This window comes from Manis pentadactyla, chromosome 10 (assembly GCF_030020395.1).
Source record: "Manis pentadactyla isolate mManPen7 chromosome 10, mManPen7.hap1, whole genome shotgun sequence".
Classification (NCBI taxonomy): domain Eukaryota; kingdom Metazoa; phylum Chordata; class Mammalia; order Pholidota; family Manidae; genus Manis; species Manis pentadactyla.
In genome coordinates this window covers 56,541,792-56,566,340 of record NC_080028.1, presented here as the reverse complement: position 1 = coordinate 56,566,340, position 24,549 = coordinate 56,541,792, and the positions used below count along the sequence as shown (strand labels likewise).

The 24,549-nt window shown below is 37.6% G+C and overlaps 1 protein-coding gene across 8 annotated transcripts in view; it reads right to left on the bottom strand.

The window, feature by feature from the left end:
* SRGAP1 (SLIT-ROBO Rho GTPase activating protein 1) overlaps positions 1-24,549 on the bottom strand; it is a 281,990-nt gene that overhangs the window by 15,580 nt on the left and 241,861 nt on the right. For all 8 annotated transcript variants that reach the window (XM_036894920.2, XM_036894915.2, XM_036894919.2 and 5 more), the window contains 4 exons: positions 23,372-23,506; positions 10,605-10,710; positions 7,620-7,844; positions 5,343-5,422 (listed from right to left, as the gene is read on the bottom strand). In XM_036894920.2, the coding sequence (XP_036750815.2) occupies positions 5,343-5,422; positions 7,620-7,844; positions 10,605-10,710; positions 23,372-23,506 (546 nt within the window). The remainder of the gene's footprint in view (positions 1-5,342; positions 5,423-7,619; positions 7,845-10,604; positions 10,711-23,371; positions 23,507-24,549) is intronic.

Below are 24,549 nucleotides of genomic sequence, written 5' to 3'. Positions count from 1 at the left end.
GTGGATTGGATGAATGAACATTATGAAACTATCAATTCTCTCCACATATGTAGAATCCATGCAACTACAATAAAAAACTCAGCAGATTTTTAGATTTTTTTGTCTAAGAACTTAAAAAACTGAGTTTAAAGCTGAAATGAAATTGCAAGAGGCCAAGAATTGTTAAGAACAAAGTCAGAGGTCTTGATTTGCCAAATGTTAAGATTTATTAAAAGATAGTGGTGTAGGGATAAACAAGTAGACCAGTGGAAAAGAACAAAGCCCAGAAACAGACTCATGCATAGACGATACTTGATTTAGGTCAGAGGTATGCAGCAGTGGAGAAAAGACAATTCATGCTGGGACAATTGTGCATCCGTATGGATAAAAAAGGAACAGACCCCTACCTCACACCATACCTCCAAATAAATTGTCAGTAGACTAAAGACCTATTTGTGAAAAACAAAACCTCAAAGATTTAAAAGAAGACATGGAAGAATTACCTTCATTACCTTAGGGCACAGGAGGATTTCTTAAAGGACACAAACAGTGAAACAACCACGACTGATAAATTCAACGCCTTTAAAATTAAGATACTCTGTTTAGCAAAAGACATGGTAAGCTTGTAAAAGACAAGATACAGAGCAGAAGAAAGGTGCAAAACATATACCCAATAAAAGGTCTGATCCAGATCCACAAAGAACTCATAAAAAAGAAAAAAAACCAAAGGCAAGCCAAACTAAACCAAGCCCAAACAAACAAATAAATGGACAAATAAAAACCCAGAGAAACTAATAGTGGGGCAAATGAACTCTAAATGGGCCAAAGACTTTAATGGGAATTTCACAAAAGAAGAAGTCTAAATATATAAGAATTAGTGTATCTGTATTAACCATGTTTTTCTTTTTTTGTATTTTGACATCCGGGGCATTTCTGACTGCGGAGACACTATCCCTCCCAGAGGTAGCAAATTCCTAGAGATAGTAAACAACTCACCTGGAGTAAGCTTTTCAAAATACAGACCAGTCTAAAACTCCACCCCAAACACCTCCTCTTGGGGGCCCTCACACTCTGGGCCACCATCCTGTGCTACCACTTTTAGGGCCAGATACCAGACAACAAGAGACAGCCCCTATGCCCCAGAGCCTGCTGGAGTTACTCAAACTAGCCAATCCGAAACCGGCTTACCCTGCCTTGTCTGTTCCTTCCTGTGGGAAGCACAACAAAGGCTCTTGCCCAGTTGCTCCCTCTTTCTCTGCTTCCTAAGGGACACTGGTGCTTTCATGCATCCCCCCTGCCCAAAGCATGAGGTGCCTCTTCCCCTTAGGAAGTGTGAGTAACAAAGAATGTTTTCAATGGCAATAATCTCCTGATCTGTTGGTCTTCTCTACACCCAATTTTCTATTAAATTTATTATTTATTTTATTATAAAATAATATAGTTTATATTTAATAATATTATATTTAATATATGCCATTTATTTTTAAAAACTTCATTAAGTAATCAGTGAAATGAAAATTAAACTCACAATGACATACCATTACACATGGACAATAATGGCAAAGGTGAAAATATTTGATGAAAACAAGTGCTCGCAAAATCTGTGGGACGCAGCCAAGGCAGTGCTAAGAGGAAAGTATATTCCAATACAGGCCTACCTCAGGAAAGAAGAACAATCCCATATAAGAAGTCTAAACCCACAATTAATCAAACTAGAAAAAGAAGAACAAATGAGGCCCAAAGTCACTAGAAGGAGGGACATAATAAAGATTAGAGCATAAATAAATGAAATTGAGAAGAATAAAACAATAGAAAGAATCAATGAAAGCAAGAGCTGGTTCTTTGAGAAAATAAACAAAATAGATAAACTCCTAGCCAGACTTATCAAGAAAAAAAGAGTCTACACACATAAACAGAATCAGAAATAAGAAAGGAAAAATCACTACGGACACCACAGAAATATAAAGAATTATTAGAGAATACTATGAAAAATTATATGCTAACAAACTGGATAACCTAGAAGAAATGGACAACTTTCTAGAAAAATACAACCTTCCATGGCTGACCAAGGAAGAAACAGAAAATCTGAACAGACCAATTACCAGCAATGAAATTGAACTGGTAGTCAAAAACTACCTGAGAACGAAATGCCTGGACCAGATAGCTTCACCGCTGAATTTTATCAAACATTTAGTGAAGACCTAATACCCATCCTCCTTAAAGTTTTCCAAAAAATAGAAGAGGAGGGAATACTTCCAAACTCATTCTATGAGGCCAGCATCACTCTAATACCAAAACCAGGCAGATAACCACAAAAAAACAAAACTACAGACCAATATCCCTGATGAACATAGATGCAAAAATATTCAACAAAATATTAGCAAACTGAATTAAAAAATACATCAAAAAGATCATCCATCATGATCAAGTAGGATTTATTCCAGGGAATACAAGGGTGGTACAACATTTGAAAATCCGTCAACATCATCCACTACATTAACAAAAAGAAGGACAAAAACCACATGATCATCTCCACAGATGCTGAAAAAGCATTTGACAAAATTCAACATCAATTCATGATAAAGACTCTCAACAAAATGGGTATAGAGGGCAAGTACCTCAACATAACAAAGGCCATATATGACAAACCCACAGCCAACATCATACTTAACAGCAAGAAGCTGAAAGCTTTTCCTTTAAGATCAGGAACAAGACAAGGATGCCCACTCTCCCCACTTATATTCAACATAGTACTGGAGGTCTTAGCCATGGCAATCAGACAACACAAAGAAATAAAAGGCATCCATATTGGCAAGGAAGAAGTCAAACTGTCCTGTTTGCAGATGACATGATATTGTACATAAAAAACCCTAAAGAATCCACTCCAAAACTACTAGATCTAATATCTGAATTCAGCAAAGTTGCAGGATACAAAATTAACACACAGAAATCTGTGGCTTTCCTGTACACTAACAATGAACTAGCAGAGAGAGAAATCAGGAAAACAATTCCATTCATAATTGCCTCAAAAAGAATAAAATACCTAGGAATAAACCTAACCAAGGAAGTGAAAGACTTATACCCTGAAAACTACAAGACATTCTTAAGAGAACTTAAAGAAGATACCAATAAATGGAAAGACATCTGGTGCTCATGGATAGGAAGAATTAATATTGTCAAAATGGCCATCCTGCCTAAAGCAATCTATAGATTCAATGCACTCCCTATCAAAATACCAACAGCATTCTTCAATGAACTAGAGAAAATCATTCTAAAATTCATATGGAACCACAAAAGACCTCGAATAGCCAAAGCAATTCTAAGAAGGAAGAATAAAGCAGGGGGGAATCTCACTTCCCAACTTCAAGCTCTACTACAAAGTCACAGTAATCAAGAAAATTTGGTACTGGCACAAGAACAGACCCATAGACCAATGGAACAGACTAAAGAGCCCTGATATAAACCCAACCATATATGGTCAATTAATATATGATAAAGGAGCCATGGATATGCAATGGGGAAATGACATCCTCTTCAACAGCTGGTGTTGGCAAAACTGGACAGCTACATGCAAGATAATGAAACTGGATTATTGTTTAACCCCATACACAAAAGTAAACTTGAAATGGTTCAAAGACTTGAATATAAGTCATGAAACCATAAAACTCTTAGAAGACAACACAGGCAAACATCTCCTGAATATAAGCATGAGCAACTTCTTCCTGAACGCATCTCCTTGAGCAAGGGAAACAAAAGCAAAAATGAACTCATGGGACTACATCAAACTAAAAAGTTTCTGTTCAGCAAAGGATACCATCATCAGAACAAAAAAGGCATCCTACAGTATGGGAGAATATATTTATAAATGACATGTCCGACAAGGGGCTAACATCCAAAATATATAAAGAACTTAAACCCCTCAACACCCAAAAAGCAAATAATCCAATTAACAAATGGGCAGAGGATATGAAGAGACAGTCTCCAAAGAAGATATTCAGATGGCCAACAGACACATGAAAAGATGCTCCTCATCACTAATCATCAGGGAAATGCAAATTAAAACCACAATGAGATATCACCTCACACCAATAAGGATGGCCAACATCAAAAAGACTAAGAACAACAAATGCTGGCGAGGATGCACAGAAAGGGGAACCCTCCTACACTGCTGGTGGGAATGTAAGCTAGTTCAACCATTGTGGAAAGCAATATGGAGGTTCCTCAAAAACCTAAAAATAGAAATACCATTTGACCCGGGAACCCCACTCCTTGGAATTTACCCAAAGAATACAACTTCTCAGATTCAAAAAGACATATGCACCCCTATGTTTATTGCAGCACTTTATGCTCAGTGAAATAAGCCAGGTGGAAAAAGACAAATGCCAAAAGATTTCCCTCATTTGTGGAATATAACAATGAAGCAAAACTGAAGGAACAAAATAGCAGGAGACTCAGAGACTCCAAGAAGGGACCAGTGGTTACCAAAGGGGAGGGTTGTGGGAGGGCGGGTGGAGATGGAGGGAGAAGGGGATTGAAGGGTATTATGTTTAGTACACATGGTGTGGGGGGTCACGGGGAGAACAGTGTAGCACAGAGAAGGCACATAGTGGATCTGTGGCATCTTGCTGAACTGATGGACAGTGACTGCATTGGGGAATGGGTGGGGACTTGATAATATGGGTAAATGTAGTAACCACATTGTTTTTTCATGTGAAACCATCATAAGAGTGTATATCAATCACACCTTAATAAAAAATTAAAAAAAAAGAAAACAAGTGCTGATGAATGTGTGTAACTGAAAGGTGGATACACTGCTGGTGGGAGTGTATATCACTACAACCATTTTCAAAAATAGTTTGGCCGTATGTGGTAAAGTTAAAGACATGTTCCTTCTTAGTGTGTATATCCTAGGGAAACTCCTGTACATTTGCAGCAGGACACCTGTTCAAAAGTCATAGCACTATTCTAAATGGCAAAAAATAGAAAACATCTCCCATATTCATCACCAAGACATCAATGCAATGGAATATTATTATGCAGTGGAAAAATCAGTATAACTGTATGCAACAGTGTGAATTTCAGGGACATAATGAAGAGTAGACAAAGACCATGAAAAATATATACATTTATAGAAAGTTTGAGAAAATAGAAAGTGAAGCAATAAACCATTTAAAAACACAAGTATATAGTTGTTAGAAGGGGTTAAGGGAGGCAATGGTGCCACAGCTGTTCGTTGTGATTTTGCTCTTCACACTTCACACAGATTTCATATTCTATTGTATCTACTGAATTTTTAAGATAAGCAATTCTAAAGCAATGGATATAAAGACAAGTTTTATAACAGCATGAGCACAGGAGCATACCGTCTTCACTCGTGTGGGGCTCTGTACCAGCATCCTGATCCACTTCCTCCAACGTACCGTGCTCACTGTACGGGCTGTCGCTGTGGAATGGAGACAGAAATGCACATGAAGCCAAAGCTGAACAATGGCTACTGTAAGGAAATAATATATGACGGTGGAACAGCAAGAGTTACTGGATAGCCTTTCAATGGAATACTGGAGCCTCCAAGGATTATCTGGTCCCATGGAGTGTCTGTCCCTTCATCGTTGACACAAATGTTATTTTACAACTCTGTAAAGACAGAGTTAACTTGTAGAAAATCAAAAGCATTACAAGTAATTTTTTCCAAAGAAATGAAAATTTATTGAATTATAGTGGAATATGATTGCTCTCTATGGACATACTGATTTTTGCCTGTTCATTTCAACATTTCTTATTACCTATAAATCAAAGGCTCTTTGATTTCTGCTTTGAATTGGTTGTAGTATCTTCTCCATTTTTTCTTGACAAATGTTCATTTTATATCCGAGAGTCATAATTTTATCCTTTTCAAAAACTTGTCCCTTAATATGACCACCAGCTGTCTTCAAATGTATGCTGATAAATGGATCTCACTGGTCACAAATACAAAGCTGATGCTACTGTAAAAGCCCATTTATACTGCAGGTGTCAGATAAGGACAGCTACTTTATTATTGACTTTGTTTAAAATAAGTGATACCTATACAGAACACTAGACATGAGAGAAGGACATAATCAAGTACATGATACTGGCTACAAGACTCCTTATTATGGGGATTTTGTAAAAAGTAGTGACCAGAAAAGTCCTAGAATACAATGCATCAAATAATATAGACCAGACACCCACATATTTGCTCTTTGATAAAATGAAAAAGATGGCAGAACTTACTGATTTAACCCTGAGTAGTTGGAAATACTAAACACGACATTGACACAGGTCTTGAAACCAATACTATGAAAATAAAATGTATCTCACCAGAGCTGAGTTTTATTCATATATCTTCCCAGAGATACATGAATAAACTTAGTGCCTTGCATATAGTAAATGCTCAAATATGTTTGAATTGCATTTCATGTGTAAAATTGCTGGGTATACTATAGAACTGTAATCTGTCAGGCTTTGTGGTTCATTTAGACAGAAGTACTTCTGGAAATAGTCAACTCTCAGTTTTCTTACGGCATCCGCTCATACTTGGCTTAAGAGCATATTGTGGTTTAAGTAAAGAATAAGTGTACTTCAGTTATTTAAGATCTTTCAGCTACTTATTCAACTTCTACTTAATCCCCAGTGAGGCAATGGTAAACTAAGTGTCCTGAGGAAGGTTCAGAATGCAGGACTTCGATGAGTGTCTATCCAGCTGCTCCTGAACGTGAGCTGCACAGAGCAGTCTCTGAGGTAGGCAGGGAGGCAGCTGTTGAGTGGGATGACTCATGTGGCTTTGGGCTCAGAAAACCTGGGCTGCTGCCAGGAGTTACTAGACATGGGACGGTCCTCGGCCTCTTGTAACTTACCTGGTAGAATGGCTGTGGGGAATAAAAGAGATCAGATGAACTGAGTAGCCGCCCCACAGTGGGGACTTAAAGAATTAAAGCTACTTTTATTGTATATGATTTCTTAGAACTGGAACTCATAAAAAATAGTGAACATGAACATTTTAGTGTTCCCTTCCTTCGGGATTATTCAACCTTTTACAGCTCCCCCATCTTTATACTTCATTGGGAGGTGACTGTACTGCCATATGACAAACTTTTATCCCAACAATATATTAATGTAATAAACTTGCTCAGAGTGACCATTACTACTATGATTGGTTAAGGTAATATTTATTAGTAAGAAGGAAAATGAAAATAAGTAAGAATGAAAACACTTGGTTGATAGGGCTCCTGTAAAAGAAGTTTGAAATACTTTATCTAGAAGCAAAACTATTTCAGAATGAAAATAAAATCTATCAATTCAATCAGGTATCTTTTCTTGATGTAGTAGTAAAAATTAATATAGCTCTATGTACTACCAAAACCTTTATTCTCTCCAAAAGTCATGATAAGGTGGGTATATCAAGAAAGATATCACCCTTGAAGAAAAAGAAGGCATGAATACGAGTTTTCAAAGTAAGAAGCCAGTGTTGTCTTGGTTTTACTATTCATCTCAAATGTTCCTGCCTCTTTTTTTTCTCAACTGGAAGCATCGGTGACTTACAGTCAATTCTTTTTCTTAAGTTGATATCTATACTCCCACAATTTTTCCAGGGGGAAAAGGACTAAAAATTTTGGACTCACCAGTAGTCATCTCCAGCCATACATTTCTCGTAAACAGGGCCGTCCAGTTCTTTAGCATCTGGGAAAATAGTCTCATGGTGGATGATGATGGTTTTGACAATTTCATTCACATGAGCCTGACAAGACACTTGGTCCTGTATTTCTGGGACGGGCATCAATGTGGGGCCAAAGCAAATGGCCAGGTTATATGGGTCCATCATGTTCTCATCACTGTACTGTGAAAGACTATGGAAGGAAGAAAGTAGTTACAAAGGAACATGGGGAAAAAAATAAAACTGATGTGGTCATAAGATACTGCATATTCTGATATTAGGGATCTAAAACATTTTATTTGTTTTTTGTTAGAATAAAATGATATTCTCACCTACTTTAAGTTGGCTCAGCAAATTCCAAAGAAAGTAAAGCAACTTCTAACCTTTCAACTAGGTAGAAACTGAAAGGGGAATCTAAGTCCTACTTGCTTAATTACGTGGCATTTTTCAAAGCCACAAGGGAGATTAAGATAATCTCTGCTACAGTGGAGACCAGGATCAAGTAAATGATTTTCACTTATAAACATTGTGGTCAGACTCTAAATGCTGCTCAAGTAAATCTGGAAAGGGCAGGAGTGAGGTTCACAAAGCTTTAAGGACATCCTTAAAATTGTACCCCCACTAATCAAAAATCTCTCACATTTCTGTTTCCTCCTATAAATCTTGAGAAAAGCCAGGAGGAAAACAAAGCACCTTTTCTTCGTAATCACTGAAACGAAGCAAACAGTTCCAGGCTTTCTAAGTTGCTTTTGGGTAAGACTACCAACAGCAGGTGACAACCAGCATCCAAAAGACGCTGCAAATGGGAGAAGGGAAAAGACTCCTCAATTCTCTCATTCCATTTAAAGCTAGCAAACTGCAAACTCTGGGGCAATTTCCAGTTTCTTGCACTAATTTCTAAATTCAGTCCAACGGATATTTGTGATAAATTTTCCACAGGTGACTCAAAATAAGTCAGCTCTTTATTGCTATGACTTTAACACATGAACAAGGTGCTGTTCTAGGGAGAATCTAGGGAAGTTATCTTTCAGCGTTTGAAATATCAGTCGTGAAAGGAAATGTAAAATCCAGGTGAACAGATGACAGATAGGAGGTAAAAGGGACTCATTTACATTTGTGAGACGATGACAAAGCCAGAGAACCTAAGATACCACGTGACATGATACTTTATCCTTTTTTGGAAATGAGAACCTCCTAAGTAGAAAATACAAAAGCATAATTTCCACAGCTAACATATGTCTTTCCCTTCTGCCATTTCTCAAACATACAATCTTAAAAAAAGTTCACAGTAACAGACATTGATCACGTTACAGATCTAGAAAACGGATGTAGGAAGGAGAAGTGAGACTCAGAGTAAAAATAGTCTAATTTTTAAAAGACACAAACTCCACGGCAAGAGTCACAGTTCATCTTTTGGGGGTCTTCAACTTAGTGCTGGCTTAAGAGCAAAAAAATCTGATACAAAAATGATATATCCATGTTTTGATTTTATAATGAAAAGAGAATAGGTTATTTCTCTTTTCAAAGTTCCTGTCCCAAGCATCCTCCCCCAGAGGCTGGACCCTGTCTCTGTTCAAAGGCAGGCACAGGGAGCCAGGGGGCAGCTTTGGGCAGAGGCTGGAAGCAATGCCAGTCATCTGATTTGTGGCACACTTACGAGTCTGAGCCACACAAGGTGAGGTGGATTCAGGTTCTGAGAACTAACCTGACTCACTGTCTACTTTCCTAGTTCACTGTGGTTTATTGGGTCCTGGTGGGTTTTGCTCAGGTGTGTCAGGAGAATTTGGTAGGGACAGCATGGAGAGGGCCAGTAGGAATGTAGGTAAGGCAGTCAAACTGGGGAAGGGGAGGCACATGCAATTAAAGGCGAAAATGGCAAGCCTTCAGATTTTTAAATCCACTTGGGTGACTAGGCTTAGTTAAGGGTAAACATTTATGGCATCTGTTTAACCTAAATATCGTTTACAAACATCCCCCTAGACCTTATTTCCAGTGGTGATTTCTGTACAAATAGGTTCTAATTGACATTTGTGGGTGTTTTAGCTCCATCTGTATGGTCCCCTGGCAGTATTTCTCTATTGTGTAATACTTGTTTTTTGGGGCCAACCCAAGTGGGTATGATTTCAGGCATAGTCAATGGGGTTACAATAAATCCCCATGGCTTTGAGAACTTAAAACCCCCAGTGAAATAGAGAACAGAAAATAGCCTAATTCTAGGAAGGGGGAATCCATGCCAGAATGAGAAGGCATTTCCCCATGCTTGCGTCCCCCTGACTTTTTTATTTCCAATTACCAAACTGAAACATTGAACAGCAAGGGGAACTCTTAGATAGGACTCAGGAAGGACGTTCTGACAACAGAGCCCAGGGATTAGGAAGTACCACAACTGAAAATCAAATTAAAGTGCCTAAATTAAAAAAAAAAGTTCCTTTGAAAATAATGCAGTGATTTTTAGGATTTCTGTAACATTGTTTCAGGGAATGTTTTAGCAATACCTTTTTCTCAACAAGATCTCATTATACTGAATTTGCAGAAATTCTTTTTTGGATTGTGTCTAAGTCTCATCAATTCCCCTCTTTCCCCAACTATAATATTAAAACCAGAAATTATCTGCAGTGTGCAGGTGGTTTACATCATTCTGACAAAAACGTTCATGACATTAGCTTTGGATGGAAGTTCAAAAAACATGTATTTCATTTAAAAGTGTTCTTTTTAGTAATTCCCGTACAGTTTTGCATTTATGGCCACAGTTTCTATATCTTTCATCTGTTATATGATGACCCTGATCTGCTGATGAAAAATGTACCTTCAGCCTATATTCCATTATCTTCTCTCCAACTCTGCTGATAAATGGAACCCAATGTACATTTTACAGAATCCAGGAACAAAGAAAGAATTCAAAGTGGGGCACCTGTAATTAAGATGGGCATTTGGCAGAGCTGAGGGTACTTACTGATTGAGGAAGGCAAAGAGGTACCTCATCACTATAAGAACCGACCTGGGCAAGGTCAGGAGGAGTTTGCGGATGTGAAGCGCCCTCTCATAGAGATTATCTACTCCTACAGACAGAAGAGGACACGGTCAGGAGCCTTTCAGTTGTCACATTTAAAGCAGAACATTGTAGTACCAAATGTCGTATCTGAACATAAGCAATACCTTACCCTTGGGTGAGACGCAATCGTAACCAATATAGCAACTACGTGATCAGCTTGGGTGTTCTGAGGGCATTTCTGAGGGCATCTCCTCTGACCCCTCAGTTTCCTCTGATTTCCATAGTTTTGGCCCTGAGGAACCTTCAGTCTTCTAGTTTAAAAAATAACTTTTCACTTGCTGGTGTTTCTAGATTTTTTTCATCTGATATGGTTTCAACTCCTTTTTGCTGCCTGGTAACTTAAGTAGCTTTTGGGGACACTCCCCATTATTCATGAATTCATCATATATTTAGTCTATTACTGTGATTCAGGCAATGTGCCAGTTTTGAATTGTTCCTTCCTCAAAACTGTATTTTATTTATGTGACTTTTTACCTTGTATTATACCATCAATTGATTAAACAAATATTTAAGGTTTCCAGCACAGAGGTAGACATTAGGAATACATTAGTGATATGATACTTGCTTTTATAGAACTTACACCCCAGTGTTCAGTTATTTTTTCCTTGTCCTGTCTTCCCTGTGGGGTGGTGAGCTCCCTGAAGACAGGTCTATCTGGGGCTTCCTGGTATTATTTTACCTCTTTACGAGGAATATAAATTTTCCAGAGCTTCTCAATACTAAAGTGTTTGTGAACAGCAGCAAATAGGTTACTGCTAATACTATCTGCATAATAGTTTATATTTTACAGCACATTTTCACATTTGTTATCAAATTTAATATGGATGACAATACAGTGAAGAAGGCAGGGCATCCACTGTCATCTCCATGTAGTGGATCAGGAAATTGCGAAGTAGGTAAGCGGCCTAGTCAAGGTCAGTGGGCTTACTCAAGGTCAGAGGTAGAGCTGGGACTAGAACCGGCTTTCTGTTTCTTAAGTCCGGTTGTCTTTCTTGGATTTCAAAGTATCTTTATGAAGTACAACTTTGAAGACATCCAATAAGCATAGAGGTAAGACAAATATTTCAAAGAGTATTTCAAAACATTTTTGAAGCTTACTATGATTTCATATTACTACATTTGTTAATTGCTCTTGAGATATTCATACATTCTATTGGAAATCTCAGGCCTTAGCTTCCGATGCTGTAGCCAATTGATTCTCCTCCAACTTCTCCATTTTCTGACCTTTTCCCACCCAGAGATACTATTCCTCAAGATCTTTTACTTGGTTCTCTTCAGTGGCAAATTCATCCAGTCTCAAGGTCAGGACCATCACTTCTCTGAAAGTCTGCTTCATTTTTCTCCTTTGTGTGGAACAATATAACCTGTTGTTTCTACCCCTAGATGTCTCATTACTACTCTAATTGAAGTATCTATTATTTCTAACTTGAACGATCATTATCTCCTAACTCAGTTTTCATTCGAATTCTTCTTAAACCACTGGTTCTCACCCGAGACTTGGAATCACCTGGGGAGACTTTTCAAAATGCCGGTATCTGAGGTTCTTTTATGCAATCGAGGTTGAGAACCACTGCCTTCATTACTCATGACACACTCATGCCCCTGGAATCTTGAGTGCTGACTCTAGCTACTTTCCACTTATCAAACTACCCGGTTACTTAGCTATTTATTTTTCTCTCTGCATGGCTGAAAATGTGGGAAAAACTATTAGGAATATTCTCACTTAGCACTGATAAGTTTGCAAAGCAATAAATAATTTATTAGGATCCCTGGGAAAAGTCACTTTCATCTTTGAGTATGCCATAGCTGGAACTAGAGCTGCCAACTTTTAGAAAATGGGATTTCAGAAGCTGTAACAAGAATGTAAGTAAAACATCATTTAACACCTTTACTTTTCAACATAAATCTATAATTAATAAGAGACATTTTAGTAATACTGAAATAAATACTTTTATATTCTGCTTTTCAATTTGTAAAGTACTTCAACATGGAAAAAAATATATAACAGTATGAACAAAATTGGTTAGGGTCACACCTATTGAGTTTAAACACTTTGCTTAAAATACTTTCCAGACAATGGAATTTTTTTCTGAAAAGAGGGAGTAAGAGGCTTTAAAAAAGTTATTAAACAGGTACAGAAATGTACTCAGGCCACAAGAACTTAATCAGTATCAACATTTCCACCTATTCCAGTCCTGATGCCCAGCAGGATCAAACCATGTCGCAGAGTCATCTGTTTGTCTTCTAGACAACTTCCTGGGACACATAGGAAACCCACATTGTACAGAGAAGGAAGGTAAAATACTACAGATAATGTAATTAGCAAATCGTTGAGTTTAATAGGGGAGTCGCAGTTCTGCATCTATAAATGGTATATATTTAGGCATAGCTGGATTGTTTCACACCTGAAATTAATATGGTTAAAAGTTTAACTGAAATAACTGATTTAAAAAAAGGTACGACTGCTGTTGCTGCTTTAAAGATAAAAATACACTTTAGCACACCTGTATTGAGGAAGTCTATCTCAACCAATAAACAAAATCTCTCAAGTGAAATTATGCATATTATGACCCTTTCTTAAAACATTGAAATTTACTAGCATTTATTCCTTTGGTTGTTGAAATATTGTGTACATAAATGACTTTAAATTAATGCTTCAAACCAGTCACATTTAATATACTTATGTAAATATAACAGTAAGTTATAAAGATGAATTGTCCCATTCATGGCTCCCTGATGGGCAATACTCTCTACTCTTTTCCAGCCACTTAGAGAGCCATATAAGGGTTATGATTAAAAACAAAACAACAGAAAGCTTCTATCATTGTTTACTAAAGGTCTGGGGTGTTTCAAGAGTTAAGTCTACCGAGTGTCCAAGCTAATCCCTGGTGTAAGGTCAAGGTCAACTATCAGGGAGAGGGTTTTGGGATCTCAAAGGGAAGAGTGCAAAAAGAACCACTCTTAATGTATTACTGATCTTTAATCTTTGTCAAACCCCATAGCGGGCGAGTCATTTTCAGCTGGAAGTGCACACAGACATTACTTCCATGAGGCTTAAGCTTAAGTCAAGACCCTCTTGTTTCTCTCATCTAAACTGTTTCCCTACCTCTTAAAGGCAGTTTTAAAATTTAGTTAAGAAGAATTCACAGCAGTGTTATTCATAATAGCCAAGAGGTGGAAATAACCCAGGTGTTCACTGATGGACAGATAACAAATGTGGTATATAAAAACTATGAAATTGTATTCAGGCTTAAAAAAAGAAATGAAATTCTGATACAACATGAATGAACCTTAAAGACATTATGCTAAATGAAGTCAGACACGAAAAGACAAATATTGTATAATTCCCCTTATGTAAGGTATCTAGAAAAGTCAAATTCTTAGAGACAGAAAGTAGAATGGTGACTACCAGGGGTTGGGAGGGAGAGAGGAATGGGTAGTCATTACTTAATGGGTATGGAGTTTCAGTTTGTGATGATGAAAAAGTTCTGGAGACGGATGGTGGTGATGGTTGGATGACAATGTGAATGCATTTCATGCACTTGAGAAGTATACTTAGAAATGGTTAAAATGGAAAATTGTATATTATGTACATTTCACCACAATAAAAAAGATTGACTTTATCATAATTAAAAGAATTGGGCAGGGGCTGCTGTGAGATGTAAATGAAACATTTCAGAAGAGAAAAGCAACAGGAATATAAAAAAATGAAACCAAAAAGGTTGGACAAAATTATGTAAGGCAGGCACACATTCTCAGCAGAACTGCTGGCATTCCTAATGTAGTAGCAAATCTACCTGTCCCAAAGGCCTCACTCAGCCCAGGATGGCTGTGAGCAGGCCTCACATCTTTTGCTGGTTACTCAACCAGCTTGCAGAATGCATCCTACAGGACTCTCACTCGAGTACAAATGACTCATTTACTTTCCTGAGATCAGTTAACGGGTCAAAAATTTATGGCTGCTACAGACACTCTGATTAATGTACATTCCCCTCTGGCTCTGAATTCATGGTCTTTCACAATTTTATGCTGCATGGAAAGATGGATCTTTTCTTCTCCTCTGAAAAGCTGTCAGTGAAGAAAATCAGTTTGTCTCATTTGGATTTCTTTTAAGCTGGGCTTTGTTTCCACAGCTGAGGATCTCATGTAATTAGGTAAAAGTGGCATTCATCCAATCTTGGTCACATGCTCAAAGCTCCCTGGGTTATTTTATATTTTATTCCCAGCACCGCAGGGTTCCCACGTCAGCACAGTTCCTTGGAAATACGTGTGAAAAATTCACCACATAAGGCAAGTTATTTCAAAAAATGGCAAAAAGTTCAAATGGCCATTACTTTGAAAATACTAGTTCTCTTGTGGTACATTTGCAAAATTATTTATTAGAAAACAATAAATCACAAGACGTAAATTTATCCTCAACAATGAAGGCAGGGAAGGACTTAATGGCCACATTTACAAATGGTTTATTTTAAAGAGCAGGCAGATATTTGAGCTTCATAGCCCAACATGTGCTATTCAAGAATTTACCAGTCCTGGGCATTTTTAGGTTCTAACACTATCAGGTATTAATTAACTGTTTATGTGTAATAGTGCATGTGTGTGAGTGACAGAGACAGAGAAACACACAGACATGTTCTAGCACACCTGGATGCATCCCAGGTTGGCCTTGAGATGAGGGGCCAACTGCAATTCTAGGTAAGAAATGAAATGCGTGCAAATCTCCCACTTAACCATTAATAGACTGGCTTCTGTGAATCAAGCCAATGTGTTCTTCCCTACCTAAATAGCAACCCTGTAGAAATAAATACATAAATAATGCTTCTTCTTCTGCTCAATTATCACATTGAGTTTAATAAAGAAACAGAATCTGAGCCTAGGAGGCTTTACCTTTTCTGTTCAGATACCAAATCTATTAAATATTTTTAAGGATAAAACATTTTAAGGATAAAATCCCTCAGGAAATCTTGTAAGGCATCAAACAGAAATTTAGAGTCCAGAGATATAATCATCACATATGCAATAAGGCTGAAAGAATTTTTAGCAATGAAACATACACTGCAGCACCTGGCGAAGAACTTAAAATGTTTTTTTCATGAAACAATTAGAAATGGGCAAATAAACTTATGTACTAAAAGGCTTATCGTAGTATTTTGTGTAACTGCAAAATCAATGGAAACCACCTTAATTTTTAAAACAAAGGGATTTGTTAATGGAAGTGGCTGCTATATGGCCACTAAAGCCTGTATTTTTTTTTTTGTATCCTTAATGTACAATTACTTGAGCAACATTATGGTTACTAGACTCCACCCATCATCAAGTCCCCACAACATACCCCATTACAGTCACTGTCCATCAGTGTTGTAAGATGCCGTAGAATTACTACTTGTCTTCTGTGTGTTGTACAGCCCTCCCTGTGGACTCCCCCCCACATTATGTCTGCTAATCGTAATGCCCCTTTTGCCCCCTAGTTCCTCCCTTCCCACCCATCATCCCCAGTCCCTTTGGTAACTGTTAGTCCATTCTTAGGTTCTGTGAGTCTGCTGCTGTTTTGTTCCTTCAGTTTTTCCTTTGTTCTTATACTCCACAGATGAGTGAAATCATTTGGTACTTATCTTTCTCTGTCTGGCTTATTTCGCTGAGCATTAAGACCCTCTAGCTCCACCCATGTTGTTGCAAATAGTAGGATTTATTTTCTTCTTATGGCTGAATCTTCCATTGTGTATATGTACCACATCTTCTTTACCATTCGTCTACTGATGGACACTTAGGTTGCTTCCATTTCTTGGCTATTGTAAATAGTGCTGTGATAAATATAGGGGTGCATCTGTTCTTTTCAAACTGAGTTGCTGTATTCTTAGGGTAAATTCCTAGGAGTGGAATTGCTGGGTCAAATGGTATTTCTATTTTTAGTTTTTTGAGGAACCTCCATACTGCTTTCCACAATGGTTGAACTAGTTTACATCCCCACCAGCAGTGTAGGAGGATTCCCCTTTCTCCACAACCTCACCAACATTTATTGTTGTTTGTCTTTTGGATGGTGGCCATCCTTACTGGTATGAGATGATATCTGGTGTGAGATTTAATTTGCATTTCTCTGATGATTAGTGATGTGGAGCATCTTTTCATGTGCCTCTTGGCCATCTGAATTTCTTCTTTGGAGAAGTGTCTGTGCAGCTCCTCTGCCCATTTTTCAATTGGATTATTTGTTTTTTGTTTGTTGAGGTGCATGAGCTCTTTATATATTTTGGATGTCAACCCTTTATCGGGTGTGTCATTTATGAATATATTCTCCCATACTGTGGGTTGTCTTTCTGTTCTATTGATGGTGCCCTTTGCTGTACAGAAGCTTTTCAGCTTGATATAGTCTCACTTGTTCATTTTTGCATTTGTTTCCCTTGCCTGGGGAGATATATTCATGAAGAAGTCGCTCATGTTTATGTCCAAGAGATTTTTGCCTATGTTTTTTTATAAGAGTATTATGGTTTCATGGCTTACATTCAGGTCTTTGATCTCCTTTGAATTTACTTTTGTGCATGGGGTTAGACAGTGATCCAGTTTCATTCTCTTACATGCAGCTGTCCAGTTTTGCCAGCACCATCTGTTGAAGAGACTGTCATTTCCCCATTGTATGTCCATGGCTCCTTTATCGTACATTAATTGACCATATGTTTGGGTTAATATCTGGACTCTCTATTCTGTTCCACTTGTCTGTGGGTCTGTTCTTGTGCAAGTACCAAATTGTCTTGATTACTGTGCCTTTGCAGTAGAGCCTGAAGTTGGGAAGTGTGATCTCTCCTGCTTTATTCTTCCTTCTCAGGATTGCTTTGGCTATTCGGGGTCTTTGGTGGTTCCATATGAATTTTAGAACTATTTGTTCTAGTTCATTGAAGAATGCTGTTGGTATTTTGATAGGGATTGCATTGAATCTGTAGAGCTTTAGGCAGGATGGCCATTTTGACAATATTAATTCTTCCTATATTAAATCTTCCTAAAACCTGTATTTTTGAAACACATTTACTGATATGGGGAAATGTTAATAACATCATTAAACTTAAAAAGTGGTTTCACCAAGAGCAAATATCATATAAGATGATTCTAATGACAGATTTATTGAGATATAATTCACACTTTTAAGTGTACAATTCAATTGTTGTTAGTATATCACAGTTGATCAACCATCATCTCAACCAATTTATTAGCAGTCACTTGGTATGATATCATCTTAATTAAAAGTATGTACTTGTGATATATCCATACAACAGAAAATAACTTGGCAATAAAGTGCTGATATATACTATATATAGATGAACTTTTAAAAGTGTATTTTAAAAACACATTCGTTATACTGAGTGTAGCCTGGCACAAAAGACCACAGATTGTGTAATTCCATTTATATGAAATAGTCAGAATAGGCAAATTTACAGAGGTAGAAAGTAGATTAGTGGTTGCCAAGTCCTGAGGGTGGTGATAGTTATGAGTAAATGGCATGTCTTTGCTAATTAGGGTTTTTTTCTCGAGTCATGAAAATGTTCTAAAATTGACTATGGTGATGGTTGCACAATCCTGCCAATATACTAACAACCACTGAATTATACACCTTAAAGGATGAATTGTATCATACAAAAATTATATCTCAAAAAGCTGCTTCAGAGATATGTAGGCATATTTATAGAAAAATATCTGGACAGATACCAAAAAGGTTAACATTATCTTTGTGTAGTAGAATTATAGATGATTTGTTTTTATAGTTTATTTTACAATTTTTCTACAGTGATACAATGATCACATATTCATTGCATAACAAACAGCTATTTTTAAAAAGCCCTGATTGACTATTTGATGACTCTAAGAAATTACTGTTTTTTTAGATATGATATTATGGCTATGTTGTATAAAAAAAAATCCTCATATCCCAGATAAACAGATAGAGATGAAGTGATATGACATCAGAGGGATGATGGAAGGGGTACATGTGGGGCAGTTTTGTCCAAGAAAAGAAAATTATTAAAGCTGGGTGATTATTTATACTGGAGCTCATAGTATTTTTCTGCATCTTTTTGTAGATGTTTTGAATTTTCTACAATAAGAAAGTAAAAAAGGAGGTCGGTTATGAACAGCATGGACAGTATAGTTTCACTGTGACTTCAAAAAAGTTGTGGACATGAATACAAAAAGCAGAAGGAAATCCAACAAAATGTGCATGCACCTTTGATTCTCTTTGGGTGGTGGCATTATGTGTGACAGTATTTTGTTCTATGAGGTTCCAAGTATTCTACAATGTCTACATGTTGCTTTTGCACTAAGTAAAAAATCCTCTCCCTTAAAAAGAGTTTCCTCAGAAAATAGCAGTAGACTCATAGACACTGAGGAGAAACTAGTGGTTACCAAGGGGGAGAGGTTGGGATGGGTTGTAGGAGTGTGAGGGGAATAAAGGGGCACAAAAATTCACAATCACAATGTAAGTTGGTCATGGGGATGGTAGTACAGCATGGACAATATAGTCAATGATTCTGTAACATCTTACACGTTGATAGATAGTAACCGCACTAGAGGGGGTGAGGATGCAATAATATGGGTAACTGTTGAACCACTGTGTGGTATATTTGAAACCAATGTCAGATTGTATATCAATGACACTTAAATAAAAAAATAAAAAAAACAAGAGTTTTCTCATTTCCAAGCAGTCACCCAGATAATAACATCTATTGAAAAATGAAGTGTGAATGTGCTCACAGCCCTGCGGCAGCCCGAAAGGCCATGAATTTCTTGAGGAGCTCCTTTAGCCCATGATACCCGGAATTCTGTCCTAGGGATTCCCAGAGCCATCAGACAGGGACATTCTAGAAGCTGCCCAGACTTTTGGGCATAATCTGGAAGATTCATAAAACCACTCACAAAATGGATGGTTAAAAAAACAATAACAGAATCAAACTTTGGGTGAGAAACTGAGATACTACCAAGTTTGTCGTTGTGAATTTAGATTGCCTTTGAGTTCACCAGGTCTCCATACAGAGTAGTTTATAAAAGGAAATCTGCAGTGAATTAGGAAACAAATAAACACTAAAGAAGGAGAGAGAGAATTGGAAGACCAAGTCTCTTTTATTACATATATGTGCAACCTTCCAAAGAATGTAGTATTTAGGGGCACAAAAATGCATGACTAATAACTCACCATAAAAAAAAATCTATCCCCAAACAATCCAAAAGAGGTAGGCAAAAAGTAGCAGGTGCTCCAGAGACTTATGTAAATAATTAGAAAAGATGAAATGGGAAGATTTTGCTATACACAATAACTATCATGTGAAATTATCTTAGTAGAGAAAATCAAATCCAATTATGGCAATGCTAGGCAGAAATGACATGCATAGAAAAACTATCTCCATGAGATCTTTCTCTCTCCCCTAAAATTTCTACATCTTTGTGCTTTTATCACATACTAATTTAGATTACACTTATTTGGAAATATCTTATCTCCCCTGCTGGATTTTAAGCTTCCTGAATGCAAAAATCCAGTCTGTAAATCCTGAGAATGTTTTGCACATGATAGGCAATCCATCAATGGTTCAAACCATCAAAAGTTTGTAGTATCAATGCAAGGATATAATGGTGAATGATGTATTACACCATTCTCAAGGAATTTATTGAAAATCCAGATAAAATACTGATACATCAATACTATCAATAACAGCTAGGAATAATGCTCTTTTTAAGAGATTAGATGTTGGAAGAAAAAGAGTTGTTATATACAGTGCCACTATGTGTTCCTGGAAAACATCCTATTCTGCAAAAGTGTGCACAAAAAGAAACAGGACTTCATGGGACAGCCTGCTCAACATCTACGAGCTTTGTAGCCAGTACAGTAACAAAAACATGAACCATCCTACTTAAATTCCTAGCGTGGTTAAAGCTCTACTGTGTGTGCACCTAGCACCCTTACCAGCCTTAAGTCCCCGGGCTCCTGCTTCTTTGAAATGTAGGTGCTGAAGGGGATTCATTTCCAGTAGAGACTATTTTCATAAAAATTAACCCAAGGATTATTAATCCCTTGTTTTTCATGAACCCATTATTTTCATACAAGGGGAAATGTCTCTGTAGCTGGTTCATGTGCACCAGCAGCATTTCAGGTAAGGCTCATGTGAAAGAGAGATTTCTGGGCCTTTCCTTATTTTTTTCTTATGGTTTTTTTGTATTTTTTAAAGCCCTACTCTGTGAGAAAGCTAGTCTTTGATTGTTATAAAACGTATTTCAAGGTGCTGGGAAAAAATCATGCTTGAACTAACACAACCGCTGGGTTATACTAACATCAGTCCTAAATGCATGTAAGGTAATTGTGCAGAAGAAAGACATGTTAAGCAGTGCAGACAGACAGGCAAGTGGCTCACTAGGTATTGGCATATGTGCCCAAGTAGGAGTAGCTGTAGTAGTTGTGATGATGTCTCCTAATGACAGTTAGTGGCAGGCATAAGGCAGAGCATGTTATACAGATTACCTCACTCATTCTTCACACAGACCACAAAGTAGATACAGAAACACATTTATTAACATTAAGTATTAATCTCTGCCCAAGGTGACAAAGCTAGTAAGTGGTGAAACTAGGATTTGAACTTAAATCTTTCTGACTCCATGGCTTCAGGTTTTAATAACCACAATGAAATAACATCTTACCCAGTGAGTGTGAAGTGATTTTATAATTGTAATGGATAACGTAGCCCAAGGATCTTTATCCAACTGTTACATGTAAACCTAAATGTTGATAAAAGTTACCTAAAAAACCACTGAGTATTGTAGAGTGCTTATTATTTTTCCAGATTTAAGTTTTCTGGCTAGGATGTAAGGGAAATCTTTGGACAAAGTCAAAGGAGAATTCCAGGAGGATGATACCTCCTCTTCACTTCTTTCCAGCTGGGTCAGAGGCCCTGTGTGATGACTCAGGCTATGCAAAGATCTTGGAATGACACACGATGCACTTCTGAGCTCCATGTAAGACATCCGACTATGAGGTGGGGGTGGAGGGAATTATGACTGGGAAATTCATACCCAATGAGAGCCAGGTCTCTAAGTATGGATGCCAAAAAAATAATTTTGGTGGAATTTTGACCTTTCATTTCATATACATTTTATTCAACATCTATGAATTATGCACTTACTAGTGCCTGGAATTAACTATGTGAAGTATTGGGGCTATATAACTGAATAATTCATCAAGACCTCCAGGCCTGTGGAACTAACTATATTTCATTGAACATACTCTTTGCAGGCACTCTTCTTGGCACTTTGCGTGTGTTAATTCATTTAATTCTAAAGTGGAACATGAGTAGAGGAGAAAGAGACTAATTCTGTTTGGGACGGTGGGGAGGATGGCGTTCTGGGAGGAGTGCCAGTTCAGCAAAGCCTTCATAGAGGATGTTAAATGGCTATTAGGGTCAGCTGACAAACTGGCACGGGCAGAGGCTCAGAGGTGGGAAATGGCCCAGCATGCTTGCAGTTTGCTGTCATTAATATATGAAGTAAATAGGGCAGGGGAGGCAGGAAATGAGTGCACAGAAGTAGAAAGAGATCAGACAGACCAAGAGATCAGAGAGGGGACAAATTCAATTCTCTGAATTGCCCAACCAAAGGGGTTTGTGTTTAGGTGGGAAATGCTGAAATAGGTTTTAAATAGAGGGGAGTGAAATAACACAATTTGCCCTTGTGAATCTAGCTGAAGTGTAAGATGATAGATGTGGTGGGTGGGGCGAGAAGGCAAAACCTAGAAGTAGAAACTCTGCTTAAGGGACTTCCTCAAAGATAAACCAAGACACTAGTGATGGGCGTAGGGGAGGGGGGATGAGTAGAGAGATTTTTTTTGAGGTCAGCAGGATTTTTTGATTCAGGTGGGGAGGTGGGGGAAGGAGTTCTCTTCATAAGAGTAAAGCTTGATTCTTTCACAAGCTCTCTCTACGTGACTGAAGTCTGCTCTAGACCCTGATGTCAACTTGCATTCAAAGGGACTCTGCATTTTTAGATGTACGGAACTCGATTGCAGTTATTACCCAATTCCTGGTATCATTTTCATCTTCCCTCCAGTAGTACCGAAAGCCCCAGCTAAAGAAAACGGAATGTTTTTACTCTGCGGCTGATTTATCGGTTTCATAATAGATCATACACAGTCCCAGAGCAACTCTGGCTATTAGCTGGGGATGCCCACTGACAGATAATTACTACCTGGTGTTCCTGCCCTGTAATAATGATCATTTGTCTCATTTTACCTTATTTCTCGAGATAACATTCCCAGATGGATAAATTACCCGACTCCTAAGACTGGTAAGAAGACAAGAACCACAAGCCAAAAAGAAGTCATATTTCCATGCTTACAACCTCCTCCTCTCCTTTGCTGGTCGACACCTGCTTTTCTGCTTTATTCCAACCACTAAGTGGGAAGCTCTTGGGCTCTGTGGAGCCTGAGAATGTTCGGGAGCAAAGCCCACTCAGCTAAGGGTGAGGCCACAGCTGGGAGGATGACTCATGCTAGATCCAGAAAGAAAACAAATGGTCTCAAAAATCTGGTGGTAATGCGGTAATGTGGGAGGGGAGGCTATGTGGAAAGGGGCCACTGCCTTTTCCAGGAAATTGGTTAGTGAAACAGTTCTGGTGGGAAAAGACTAAAAAAAAAAAAGAATTTCACTTACTGATACAAGAAATCAGATCATTAAATCTTTCCTTAGGAAAGAGGGGGTTTTCCAGCCCACGGAAATAGAGCTTCAGGACGCCAGCGACCGAGTTAATGTCATGGTTACTCTGATCATCAGCCAAAGGGTTTTCACCTAAAAAAAAAATCAGTTACATGCAAAGTTGCTCCTCTTTTGCCTCTGAATAAAAATGTGTTTCTATACTCACACACACGTTTCTATATATACATGCATCTTTTAGTTACACCTTATGAAAGATTATATGGTACTAAAATTAAAATAATTGGTTTAGATATCCCACCCCATGATTAACCTAAAAATAGTTAGCTAAAATAAAGCTTAAAGAAAAATTTACGCTCCCAAATAATCCCTTACAAGTTACACAAATCTTAAAATAAAATATTGTGGGATTTTAAATTTCATCCAACTTTCTTTCAAAAGTGAAAATCTGCAATCTTAGTTTGACATGAATTCACATACTACAGGCTGTGTCTCTTACCCTACTGGGAAAAAGACAATATAGATCTGTCTGGATATGCTATATGCGTCAGTAAAATTTATCAGAAATATTATAGGATTTACCTAATTGTGAATAACTACAACTAAATAAACATTTCCCAAGGCAGCATGGTGGTATTCGCAGCACATCTGAAAGCCACAGTCAGCAGTGGGAGATTTTGAAATCAGACAGAGGAATTGGAAAATGTACCCTTAACAGTACCAAGAAATCTGAATACAGATGGAAAAATTATAAACTATATCACAAATATGAAATTATATTATTCTTTATGAGCAGTTTTAAAATATTAATTAGGTAACTGGTCTCGCTAGTCCATTGTACTAAGAATTAAACTGAGATAAAGTCCTTAAGAAGTTCGACATAATATGCAGCCTTAAATCAAACTCCGTATTTTATTCACATATCTGCTCTTTTCTTCTAAAGTTCACAAAAATTGTATATTGCATTTTAACTTTTTTTTTGCCTATTGGGGCAGTTTATTTTCAGGAACCTGTGGCTCCGTTTACTCTGCTCCTAGGGTAGGAAATAACTGAACACAAATTATTTTTCACCAAAAATATTATTATCAGCACAGTATTTTTTTTCCCCTCCATTGTGAGAAGGCCTCATCAAAGAGATCACAAATAACAAATACCAGGGGAATTTCCAAGGAAAAATG